Source organism: Schistocerca serialis, chromosome 5, assembly GCF_023864345.2.
Source record: "Schistocerca serialis cubense isolate TAMUIC-IGC-003099 chromosome 5, iqSchSeri2.2, whole genome shotgun sequence".
NCBI lineage: Eukaryota > Metazoa > Arthropoda > Insecta > Orthoptera > Acrididae > Schistocerca > Schistocerca serialis.
In genome coordinates, this window is record NC_064642.1 from 128513456 (window position 1) to 128526952 (window position 13497).

General features: G+C 46.3%; 1 protein-coding gene across 1 annotated transcript in view; it reads left to right on the top strand.

The window, feature by feature from the left end:
* Nucleotides 1-13497, top strand: part of LOC126481792 (uncharacterized) — a 327057-nt gene that overhangs the window by 103416 nt on the left and 210144 nt on the right. Inside the window, exon 9 of the mRNA XM_050105747.1 lies at nt 5932-6186. Within this exon, the coding sequence (XP_049961704.1) occupies nt 5932-6186 (255 nt within the window). The remainder of the gene's footprint in view (nt 1-5931; nt 6187-13497) is intronic.

Sequence of the window (13497 nt, forward strand, 5' to 3'; positions counted from 1 at the left end):
GAGGAAAGACAACTCTGTTTGGTAAATTTAGAGAACATCGACAAAGACTATGCGATCATTATACCCCCCACCCCACTGTGTACCACCTGTAGGGGGAGGCGGGGTGGCATGACAGTAACGTAAGAAAAATTAGGGCTAGTACAGATAGGCATATAGACTCGCTCAACACTCAAATAAACTTGAAAAAAAAATTACTGATATTATTACGTCGTACGCTCCGTCATACCTTGTACAATGGCTTGCGGAGTATTTCTGTGGATGTAGATAATGAAGCGAGAGTGCTGTTCAAAGTCCAATTCATAAAATGGTTACAACGGTCGCAGGTTCGAATCCTGCCTCGGGCATGGATGTGTGTGATGCCCTTAGGTTAGTTAGGTTTAAGTAGTTCTAAGTTCTAGGGGACTGATGACCTCAGATGTTAAGTCCCATAGTGCTCAGAGCCATTTGAACCATTTTGAACCTTTTCCCCTACTAAGAAAGTGCAACCAGAGGTTGTACAGAGTTTCAGGGAGAGCATAAGGGAACAATTGACATGAATGGGGGAAAGAAGTACAGTAGAAGAAGAATGGGTAGCTTTGAGGGATGAAATAGTGAAGGCAGCAGAGGATCAAATAGGTAAAAAGACGAGGGCTAGTAGAAACCCTTGGGTAACAGAAGAAATATTGAATTTAATTGATTAAAGGAGAAAATATAAAAATGCATTAAATGAAGCAGACAAAAAGGAATACAAACGTCTCAAAAAAGATATCGACAGGCAGTGCAAAATGGCTAAGCAGGGATTGCTAGAGGACAAATGTAAGGCTGTAGAGGCTTATCTCAATAGGGGTAAGATAGATACTGCCTACAGGAAAATTAAAGAGACCTTTGGAGAAAGGAGAACCACTTGCATCAATATCAAGAGCTTTGCTGGAAACCCATTTCTAAGCAAAGAAGGGAAAGTAGAAAGGTGGGAGGAGTATATAGTGGGTCTATACAAGGGCGATGTACTTGAGGACAATATTATGAAATGGAAGAGGATGTAGATGAAGATGAAATGGGAGATATGATACTGCGTGAAGAGTTTGACAGAGCACTGAAAGACCTGAGTCGAAACAAGGCCCCAGGAGTAGACAACATTCCATTAGAACTACTGACAGCCTTGGGAGAGCCAGTCCTGACAGAACTCTACCATCTGGTGAGCAGGATGTATGAGACAGGCGAAATACCCTCAGACTTCAAGAAGAATATAATAATTCCAATCCCAAAGAAAGCAGGCGTTGACAGATGTGAAAATTACCGAACTATCAGTTTAATAAGTCACAGCTGCAAAATACTAACACGAATTCTTTACAGACGAATGGAAAAACTGATAGAATCCGACCTCGGGGAAGATCAGTTTGGATTCCGTAGAAATGTTGGAACACGTGAGGCAACACTGACACTACGACTTATCTTAGAAGAAAGATTAAGGAAAGGTAATCCTACGTTTCTAGCATTTGTAGACTTAGAGAAAGCTTTAGACAATGTTGATTGGAATACTCTCTTTCAAATTCTGAAGGTGACAGGTGTAAAATACAGGGAGCGAAAGGCTATTTACAATTTGTACAGAAACCAGATGGCAGTTATAAGAGTCGTGGGGCATGAAAGGGAAGCAGTGGTTGGGAAGGGAGTCAGACAGGGTTGTAGCCTATCCCCGATGTTATTCAATCTGTATATTGAGCAAGCAGTAAAGGAAACAAAAGAAAAGTTCGGAGTAGGTATTAAAATCCATGGAGAAGAAATAAAAACTTTGAGATTCGCCGATGACATTGTAATTCTGTAAGAGGCAGCAAAGGACTTGGAAGAGCAGTTGAACGGAACGGACAGTGTCTTGATAGGAGGGTGTAAGATGAACATCAACAAAAGCAAAACGAGGATAATGGAATGTAGTCGAATTAAGTCGGGTGATGCTGAGGGAATTAGATTAGGAAATGAGACACTTAAAGTTGTAAAAGAGTTTTGCTATTTGGTGAGCAAAATAACTGATGATGGTCAAAGTAGAGAGGATATAAAATGTAGACTGGCAATGGCAAGGAAAGCGTTTCTGAAGAAGAAAAATTTGTTAACATCGAGTATAGATTTAAATGTCAGGAAGTCGTTTTTGAAAGTGTTTGTGTGGAGTGTAGCCATGTATGGAAGTGAAACATGGACGATAAATAGTTTAGACAAGAAGAGAATAGAAACTTTCGAAATGTGGTGCTACAGAAGAATGCTGAATATTAGATGGGTAGATCACATAGCTAATGAGGAGATATTGAATAGGATTGGGGAGAAGAGGAGCATGTGGCACAACTTGACTAGAATAAGGGATCGGTTGGTAGGACATGTTGTGAGACATCGAGGAATCACCAATTTAGTATTGGAGGGCAGCGTGGAGGGTAAAAATCGTAGAGGGAGACCAAGAGATGAATACACTAAGCAGATTCAGAAGGATGTAGGCTGCAGTAGAGTTTACGAATCTGAAAACTTGCTCCTATGTTGCTGAGTATAGTTTCTGTTGATATGTTGCTCCGTCCTGTTCTGCTTAAATTACGTCAGAGACTCGTGACTTTCGAGAAATTATAGGGAGATCATAACTTTTGCGTTAGTCATCGAATGGAGTGCCCTTCTCATCTAGACAACGTTTGTGTAAGTGAACACAGCCACGTACGGTGCAGTTTTCCTGGAAGGGCAACCTCCGCTGCTGCTAGAGGACAGGACGCTATCTCGCTGTTGCAGATAGCAGGAATGTGAGAAGCCCTGGCTGGCGCCGGGCGTGTGTGCCCGCCTCGTGTGTCCACACGGAGCGCACTCGTCCATTAGGAAAACAAACACCCGGCTCATTACGGAAGCGAGCCGCCGCCCGCCGCCCGCCGCGCGCTCGAACGCCGGGTTCATTCACGACAGCCGCCGAGTGCTAACACACTGGGGCACTAGTCAAGCTGCAGGCGTCGGTAGTACTCAAAACCTGGTGTTTCTTAACTATCAAGTCATATTTTGGGCGTTTGCAGTGTGAAACTCAACTCGTTCAGTAGCAGACAACGGCCTACACACAATTACTCACAAGTTCCATCTGTGATCGAAAGAAGCAGAATCTTTGGCTATTTGCATAGCCTCTCTCTTAGATCATTTACCAAACGTTTTGTAAAGGTATAGGAAGAGCCACAGTACTAACATTTACAGTTTGTATAAAATATAACTACCCCGGCTGGTAGTTATTTAATTCCAGTGGCAAGATTTACGAAAAATTTTTACCCAGTGTACTTCATATCTCACTGAGTCAAAATGAACTTGTAACGAAGGTCATGGATATTTTTTGAGGTAGTTGTAATGGACATGGTACAATACGCGAGTGAAGATGTTAGTAGTTTCTATTACAAAAGGAATTATGATGTCTCAAGAGTGAAAGTATCAACCGGTAGCTAATACTATTCTCCAGGGAACACCCTCAGTCTTCGGAGAGTTGAAGGGTTCGTGTACATTATAAGTAACCTCGTTGTGATCTTCAGCTCGAAGTAGTCTGTGAACCCGCGACTTGTTAAATATTATTCTTATCTGTAGAATAACTTAATTTGTACTTAAAAACCAGCACTTGGGAACTCGGATCTTTTAAGGCTTTTGTTGCGTCTTTAAATACTACACTTATCAAATGATAGCTACCTAGTTACAGTAGACCTTCTGGGTAGCGAATATCAAACGCTTTTTCGATATATTCATTACTGATATAAACTTCTGGTCATTGGTATTCCTTGACTGCGTGGTTGGTGCAAAAACTCTTTGCTGCCTTTGACTACTTTGCCCTTCAAGATTCCAAGTACGTCTCCAAATCTCTTGGAACGGCTCGGAGACCAGGCAGAATACTTCATGCAAATAATAAAATACACAGGATTTACCCCCTAATAAATCTCCTCACATAATAATTAAAACTTTATATTCTGAACGATTGTTCTGGATAACAAAAGTGCGTATAATTCTACAAGATAAATCTTGTTCAGATATATTTAAAATTAATACGAGATTTCGCTTCCAGTCAACGAAATTATTTATTTTCAGACTTCGGCTGCAAAATATCTGGAAAATCTCGTACCTACGCAAGAGGATACTTTCGTGCAGCATTGCCATAACACAAGGCTGAAAGTGCACATCAGAAATAACAAGCTAAGGAAGATAATCATCAGTACACGGGGCCAACACCCTCAAACTTTGAGAACTACGCAGAATATGTGTGCCCTCTCTGGTACAGGTCTATCCATGCCAAAGAATTTGACAAGGCTCTCAACAAGAGGTACAAAGTTCTTAATGGATGTGCTGTATCAGATGGAAGTCTGCGACGTACACTGCTTGCCAAGGTACAGCGTCTGGCATGTATTGGTCGCCCAGACGGAACAAAACTGACCACGAAGTCCATACATGCATTGCATGATCACAAAACAGCCGTCCAGAGACTGAGGTCCAGTAAAAGTTCCGTGAAAACCACCAACATGTTGCAAACGACTTCATCCAAAGCCAGAATGGAAATGTGGAAAGCACAGCCAGTAAACAGTGCTCATTGGCCTCATAGGCTGAAAATCTCCCAAGAGAAGTGCAGTACCTGGCGTTCCCTCAGTCGCCTATTTTCTGTTGTCGGAAGATCCAGGTGTAATGTCCTAATATGAAGATTTCCAGTTGTCACGGGCAGGCCTTCCATGAAACACAAAGCTTGTACCACTTGCTCTGTTGCCGGTTCTGTCATACGTCTACACTGAGGAAGATCAGCTTCGTGCGACTCCATATGGCCTCGAGGTTGCCCGCTTTTGGTCATCCATGGTGTAATTTTCCATTCACTTATACACAGACACTATTAAGTTACTTGTTTCATACACTAACTGAGCGAAAGTATTCAGACACCGGTGTAATACAGTACTGACCACTCGTCAGCGAGGCAGAACCGTCACTATAAAAGGAGGCGGAGAGTAGGCCTAGTGTGTCGTTAGAAGCAGTGGCAGTAGAGGGGGCCGGTCAGCAGAGCTCAGTGATTTCGAACGTCAACTGGTCATTGGATCCATCAGGCACATTTCATATTCTTCCAAAGCTGCTGAAGTGGACTGTTGGTGATGTGACTGAAACGGAAATGAAATGAAATGAAATGAGCGTATAGCATCGTTAGCCGGGAGGCCCATCTGGGGAAGTTCGGCCGCCAAGTGCAAGTCTTACGTCAGTTGACGCCACACTGGGCGACTTGCGCGCCGGTGATGAGGATGAAATGATGATGAGGACAACACGACGCCCAGTCACCGAGCGGAGAAAAGCTCCAACCCGGCTGGGAATCGAACCCGTGCCAGCTCGCGTGGGAGGCGAGAACGTTACCACCCAGCTAAGCAGGCGGACACTAAGGGGAGTGTTTTCGTCGTTAGGGAGTGGTCCCCTTTCTGCACTTAATAAAACGCTAAATGCGGAAGGATATGAACACTTTTTACAGCAGTTTTGTGCGTGCAGCAGAGGAACAGTTAGGAGACGATGTTCATTTGTATCCCTGTGACAATGGACCCTGTCACAAAGAAGTATCTGTGATGCAATGGACGCTACTGCCCAGAGTCCCTACCTGAACCCACCGGAACATCTTTGGAATGAATTAGAACGTCGAATTCGCTCCAGACTCCAGCGTCCAACATCGCTACTTTCTCTGCTTTCAGCGATTGAGGAAGAATGGGCTGACATTCCTCCACAGACATTCAGGCACCTCATTGAACTGTCTCCAGCAAAGTTCAAGCCGTCATGAAGGAGAAGGGTGAGCGCACCACATATTAATGTCCACAGACAGGTGTTCGGCTACTTTTGATCAGATGGTGTACATTCACTATTTTAGTGTGTGTGTGTGTGTGTGTGTGTGTGTGTTTGACGTAAAATGGACTGGAGGGCCTTGTTGGAGGTGTGGTTTGTTTGGTGTGCCGGCAGGTGGCGCCGGCGCCGGCGCCCCCGGTGCGGGACGCGAGCAGCCTGAAGGGCGTGCGCGTGGGCGCGGGCCACGAGAAGTTCCCGTCGTGGCCGGGGTCCGCGGAGCGAGACCAGCCGCAGGGCGTGCGGCCGGCGCCGGGCGGCGGCTCGCACCGCTCCAAGTCGTGGACCGACCACACCAACTACCCCAAGGAGAAGGCCGTGCCCTACTCCCGGCCCTACATGAAGCGGCCCAGCCCCGCCTTCACGCAGCAGGTCAGTCAACAGACCCGCAAATCTCTTCACGTACAGAGTATACCCGATTACACGATCAGTCCTTCTTGCTCTTTTTACGTTCAGTAGTGGGAGGGGGATATTCCCACGAGAAAAGTCAAATGGAACCGACATATACAGCCAGTAGTAGAAAAGGAGTGTTGAAGGGGACTTTGTTACTGAGGAGATTTTTGCGGCCGGCCGCGGTGGCCGTGCGGTTCTAGGCGCTCCAGTCCGGAGCCGCGCTGCTGCTGCGGTCGCAGGTTCGAATCCTGCCTCGGGCATGGGTGTGTGTGATGTCCTTAAGTTCTAGGGGACTGATGACCACAGCAGTTGAGTCCCATAGTGCTCAGAGCCATTTGAACCATTTTGAAGATTTTTGCGTCTACAATCTTCAGTGCTGGCCGTTAAAAGTACTACAACAGGAAGGAAAACGAAAGAAATTTTACTTCTGCGTGTATGTTGTAGTACGAAGGTACGATTTCTAGGTGATTGAGAGAAACTACGGAGCTAAATTTAGTATACAGAGCTACCACTTCTGGCAACAACAGTGGCTCTAACCTGTCTGGTCATAGAGTTGAACTGAGCTTGGATGACAGGAATGGGCACGTCACTCCATCCTGCTTCAACGATACGCCAGAATTCGTCAATCGTAGTGGTGGTATGCCAACCAGTGACAGGTGTTCGATGTAGGTGAGACATCTGGAGAAAGTGCTGCTCATTGCAGTAGTCGAATACTCTGTGTTGAAGTAGCACAGCATGGGCGTCATACCGTCTTCCGTTACCTTGCTAGAAGATAACTGTTGTGAATGCAGTAAATGAATACTACTAATACACTCCTGGAAATGGAAAAAAGAACACATTGACACCGGTGTGTCAGACCCACCATACTTGCTCCGGACACTGCGAGAGGGCTGTACAAGCAATGATCACACTCACGGCAGAGCGGACACACCAGGAACCGCGGTGTTGGCCGTCGAATGGCGCTAGCTGCGCAGCATTTGTGCACCGCCGCCGTCAGTGTCAGCCAGTTTGCCGTGGCATACGGAGCTCCATCGCAGTCTTTAACACTGGTAGCATGCCGCGACAGCGTGGACGTGAACCGTATGTGCAGTTGACGGACTTTGAGCGAGGGCGTATAGTGGGCATGCGGGAGGCCGGGTGGACGTACCGCCGAATTGCTCAACACGTGGGGCGTGAGGTCTCCACAGTACATCGATGTTGTCGCCAGTGGTCGGCGGAAGGTGCACGTGCCCGTCGACCTGGGACCGGAGCGCAGCGACGCACGGATGCACGCCAAAACCGTAGGATTCTACGCAGTGCCGTAGGGGACCGCACCGCCACTTCCCAGCAAATTAGGGACACTGTTGCTCCTGGGGTATCGGCGAGGACCATTCGCAACCGTCTCCATGAAGCTGGGCTACGGTCCCGCACACCGTTAGGCCGTCTTCCGCTCACGCCCCAACATCGTGCAGCCCGCCTCCAGTGGTGTCGCGACAGGCGTGAATGGAGGGACGAATGGAGACGTGTCGTCTTCAGCGATGAGAGTCGCTTCTGCCTTGGTGCCAATGATGGTCGTATGCGTGTTTGGCGCCGTGCAGGTGAGCGCCACAATCAGGACTGCATACGACCGAGGCACACAGGGCCAACACCCGGCATCATGGTGTGGGGAGCGATCTCCTACACTGGCCGTACACCACTGGTGATCGTCGAGGGGACACTGAATAGTGCACGGTACATCCAAACCGTCATCGAACCCATCGTTCTACCATTCCTAGACCGGCAAGGGAACTTGCTGTTCCAACAGGACAATGCACGTCCGCATGTATCCCGTGCCACCCAACGTGCTCTAGAAGGTGTAAGTCAACTACCCTGGCCAGCAAGATCTCCGGATCTGTCCCCCATTGAGCATGTTTGGGACTGGATGAAGCGTCGTCTCACGCGGTCTGCACGTCCAGCACGAACGCTGGTCCAACTGAGGCGCCAGGTGGAAATGGCATGGCAAGCCGTTCCACAGGACTACATCCAGCATCTCTACGATCGTCTCCATGGGAGAATAGCAGCCTGCATTGCTGCGAAAGGTGGATATACACTGTACTAGTGCCGACATTGTGCATGCTCTGTTGCCTGTGTCTATGTGCCTGTGGTTCTGTCAGTGTGATCATGTGATGTATCTGACCCCAGGAATGTGTCAATAAAGTTTCCCCTTCCTGGGACAATGAATTCACGGTGTTCTTATTTCAATTTCCAGGAGTGTAGTTCAGCCCAAACACTCACTGTATCAGAAAAAGTTTTCCCTGCTACGGCTCCATAAAGTTGGCTGAGCTACACACTTGCAAATAAACACTTTTGCGTTAGTGCGACAGTATAACAAACATGTGGTAGCACAATAAGAAATAATATATAACATTTTAAGAGTATATTACAATATGGTACTTTGGTGCAACTTGATGTGTTGCACTTGATTTCCGAAACCTAATACAGCGAAATCTAAATAAGTTTCTTGTATCTTGCCCGTCTATATATAGTCACTATAACTGATTTTAACTGCTCAAAAAAAAATGTTCAGATGTGTGTGAACTCCTAAGGGACCAAACTGCTTAGACCATCGGGCCCTAGATTTACACACTACTTAACCTAACTTATGCTAAGAACAACACACGCGCACCCATGCCTGAGGGAGGACTCTAACCTCCGGTGGGAGGGGCCGCGCAGTCCGTGACATGGCGCCTCAAACCGCGCGGCCACTCCGTACAGCTGATTATAACTGCGCGGGCACTCAGTTACTGGTCGTAATCCTCCATAAATGTCGACTAACAAGTCGGAAGGTAGTCTTCAGAGTACCGTACTGAGCTGGCACCAGACACTGAACGGTACTGCTGCGGAACTGTCAGCGTGTGCACGACGGGTCGTGTTTTGGTGCCTGTCGGTTTCCCTGTCCGCCCGTACAAGGCGGAAGCGAAGTAGTCACTCGTTGAGAACGTTCGCTATTCGCTGTCCACACTATTGGGGGACGTACACGATGCGCTGGAGGAAGTGGCGCAGAAGCAGGAAGAGTTCAGGGTTTGTGAATGCCGTCTGGAGGCTGTTGCAGGGGAGCGATTGTGCCTCTGTGGTGGTAGCCTCTCACAGTATTTGCTGTATATCTCTTGCTCGACACACAACAGTCGCGTCATGGAAACTTCGCAGACAGGGTATGGTTCAAATGGCTCTGAGCACTATGGGACTTAACATCTGAGGTCATCAGTCCCCTAGAACTTAGAACTACTTAAACCTAACCAACCTAAGGACATCACACACATCCATGCCCGAGGCAGGATTCGAACCTGCGACCGTAGCGCTCCCGCGGTTCCAGAGTGAAGCGCCTAGAACCGCTCGGCCGCAGCGGCCGGCATCAAAGCATTGTTACATACTAAGTTGAGTTAAAGAAATTGGAATAGACAAGAGTGCTGGTGCAAATAGTCGTATCATCAACAGTATGACGAAAGACCAGGAATCTTTGTGCTTTAAAATGTCCTCGCATATGAATTTCAGATACAGATCCATTATAATTTACGCAGTTTGTTGTTAAAACTAATAAACTGTCAAGTACGTCATGTAATAATGTGGAAAATACATTACATTTGTCTCAAAACCCTTTGTACTAATATGCGATCTGGGAGGAATATATTTTTTAAATTACGTTCGATTGTAAAACTTGAAGCAATAATTGACACTCCTGGATAGTTAACACAGTTACCACTATGTGTAACTGTGAAACATTAGTCACTAGTTTCGGTTACAACCACCTTATTTATGCACATAAAATTTTAAAAGATATAAAGTAGTAAATAAAATGATAAAACATACGAATTGTGAAGTTAACATAAAGTTAATACATAATGTCAGTGCACGATACATGTAAGGCGGGCGTTGTGGATTGGTATGACTTACACTGTGTTGTAATCGTAATTAGCGGTCTCAGTGTGAACCCAATGTTTGACATGAATAGTCCATTTGGGACTGTGTGCACATACATGTGTTTTTAACATTGTGACTTACATTTAGAGGTATCTGTTTTATAACTGACTTACATTAGAGCTTATGCAACTGTAGATTTCATAAGGCATGCATGTTACCTTATTGTAACTGATTTTTCACACGTTTTTAACACTGAAGATGGTCACACGGTGACCGAAACCTAAATGTGCAATAAACATTATTTTTGAGACTAAGTGCTGTACCCTTTATTATTTGAAATGAATACAGTCGCAGTGCACAACTTTTTCCCCTAGGGAAACGACCTGATTTTGTTAAAGTGTTTTCAGTTCATCGAAGAGGTTTGGCAACAGGGGTCAAACCAGATCGGAGACGCGATCATTTGATCGTAAAAAACTAGTATCGGCCAAGCGAAGGAAGGCAGTGCAACAGGGATGCGCAGGACTCGGGGATCTGCTGGAAGGAAGGCGATGTTGTTTTCGTGAAACCCTTTTGGCTAAACCGGTACTCCAGACAGACTGTTCAACAGTTTTGAAAGCGCTGCAGTTGCAGCTTTCTAAGTGCAACCGTCTGCAAACCACTTGAAAGCGACTACAGAGTTTGCTGACGAAACATGTGAGGTTCTGACGTCCAAAATCTTTTCAGTGCTCTCATTAGTTCACGAAGACGGTGACGGGTGTTCCAAGACCAGTTCTTTGAAAGGAAATTTTTTAAATATTTCCCACGTGGAAGAAACTGTTATTGTTGAAAAACCAAAAGTTAAATGAACGCCAATGATGTTCCGATGAGACATTTTCGGGACTATTCGACAAATGCCAGGTGGCCGCAGTGGGAGAGGAAATACCCGCGGCGGTGTTGGTTATCAGTGGGACTCTTGTTGTTGCGTCCCTAATCAGCCGAGGAATGCGTAAATGAAGCTGGAGGGGCAGCCAGATAGTGGGAGCTGTTCCCTGATGAGGCTCTATTTCTGTGTCGGGAGCCTCACTCCAGCTGCAAGCAGAGGCCTGGGCAGTGTCATACTGAGATGGTACAGTGAGACACGTGCAAGTGAAACTCAAGTCGGTCTCTGAAAATAGTTTAGAAACGTCAGTGCAAGAAGTTGCACGTAAATTGCGAAGCGATAGTGGCACAAAGTTTGCCAGCTAACAAATTTAAGTTCCCTTTTTCTGTCTTTGTGTTTCGATTAACTTCTTAAATTTGTAACTATCTGGTAACGTGGTACGAGAAGAAGTAGGCACTGGGTTTCAAGATATAGGAAATCTAGTATTACGATTGGAATCTGAAAATACTTTGGAGGACTTGCGATCAAACAAGGCGCAAGTGGTAGACAACATTCCTTCGGAATTTATAAAATCGACAGGAGAAGTGGATACCAATTATTCTAGTTAGTGTGTAGAATCTACACTGTCAAAAAAGAAAGTAACACCCTCAAGGACAAGGTTACTTTGTTTAAACGTGAGGTGGCAAGTTCATCATTGTAGGACCATATGACAGCAAATTCAGACCAAATGAAGCACACGTGCCACAGCAAGGGGTGTCCAGAAAGACGCATTAATACCGGGTGATCAAAAAGTCAGTATAAATTTGAAAACTGAATAAATCACGGAATAATGTAGATAGAGAGGTACAAATTGACACACATGCTTGGAATGACATGGGGTTTTATTAGAACCAAAAAAATACAAAATTTCAAAAAATGTCCGACAGATGGCGCTTCATCTGATCAGAATAGCAATAAATAGCATAACAAAGTAAGACAAAGCAAAGATGATGTTCTTTACAGGAAATGCTCAATATGTCCACCATCATACCTCAACAACAGCTGTAGTCGAGGAATCATGTCCGGAGTTATGGTGAGGCATTGGCGCCGGATGTTGTCTTTCAGCATCCCTAAAGATGTTGGTCGATCACGATACACTTGCGACTTCAGGTAACCCCAAAGCCAATAATCGCCCGGACTGAGGTTTGGGGACTTGGGAGGCCAAGCATGACGAAAGTGGCGGCTGAGCACACGATCATCAGCAAACGACGCGCGCAAGAGATCTTTCACGAGTCTAGCAATATGGGGTGGAGCGCCATCCTGCATAAACATCGTACGTTCCAGCAGGTGTTTATCAGCCAGGCTGGGGATGATGCGATTCTGTAACATATCGGCGTACCTCTCACCCGTCACGGTAGCAGTTTTGCTGTCCAGCGCCATCTGTGAGACATTTTGTGAACTTTTTTTTGTTCTAATAAAACCGCATATCATTCCAAGCATTTGTGTCAATTTTTACCTCTCTATCTACATTATTCTGTGGTTTATGAAGTTTTCAAATTTATACTGACGTTTTGATCACCCGGTACATAGTGTACCCCACACCTCCCCCTCCAGCGACAACGCAGGAGTGTATTCTCGCATGCAAACGATCACAAAGTTGCCGAACAGCTCCTGTGACAGGCTGTCAAGCATATTGCACCTTTTGTTGCAATTCGGTAATGGTTCTTGCAAGCTCTGGAGAATGAGTAAGTTGCCCCTCCATCATGTCCCATAAGTGTTCAGTTGGCGAAAGATCTGGTGATTTTGCTGGACAGGTAGTTGTTCTACACCACAAAGAGCAAGTTGCGTCGCAGCAGCCGTAAGTAGACGTGAATTGTCCTGCTGAAAAAGCGCGTCACCCTCCTATCGAAGAAATGACAGTGCGCGGAGATAATCAGGCCTGTGAAATGTAGTGGGTAATGGTTACTTTACTCTGCAGAAACACCAAATATGACCGCGAATTTTAACTTATGCCCCCCCCCCCCCCACACACACACAGCATGAAATCTGTGATAGGACCTGTGTGTGGTCGGCGAATGGAACAGGCAGCTCACCAGGTCACGCCATACAGACTTATGTCCACCACTCCCACACAGGCAGAAACTGTTCTCATCAGTGAAGACAACAGAGATCAATTCCTCTCTCCAGTCAGCTCTTTCACGACACCAGAGTAGCCGTGCGTGGCAGTGTCGTGGTGTCAGCGGTAGCCTGGCCGGACGCACACGTGATCTTAATCCTGCTGCAAGAAGACGGTTCTCAGTTGTCCCTGATCACACAGCCGGTTCAACACGGTGCCCGGATTTCGCCTGAATGATGTTCCGTCGGTCGCCGCAGCTCGCAGAATCCGTCGATCTTGACGTCCAGAACCTGGTCTACAGGTGTGGGTCTGTTCCACTGATCACTGTTGAAAACAGCGACACTCTACCGATACGTCTTGTTGAACATCTGCATAAGGCCGCCTACGCCCATCTAACTTGTGGCCCCGTTCAGATGACAACATAACAGTTTTGTGTCCCGTGCTCGACTCTCGACTCTCT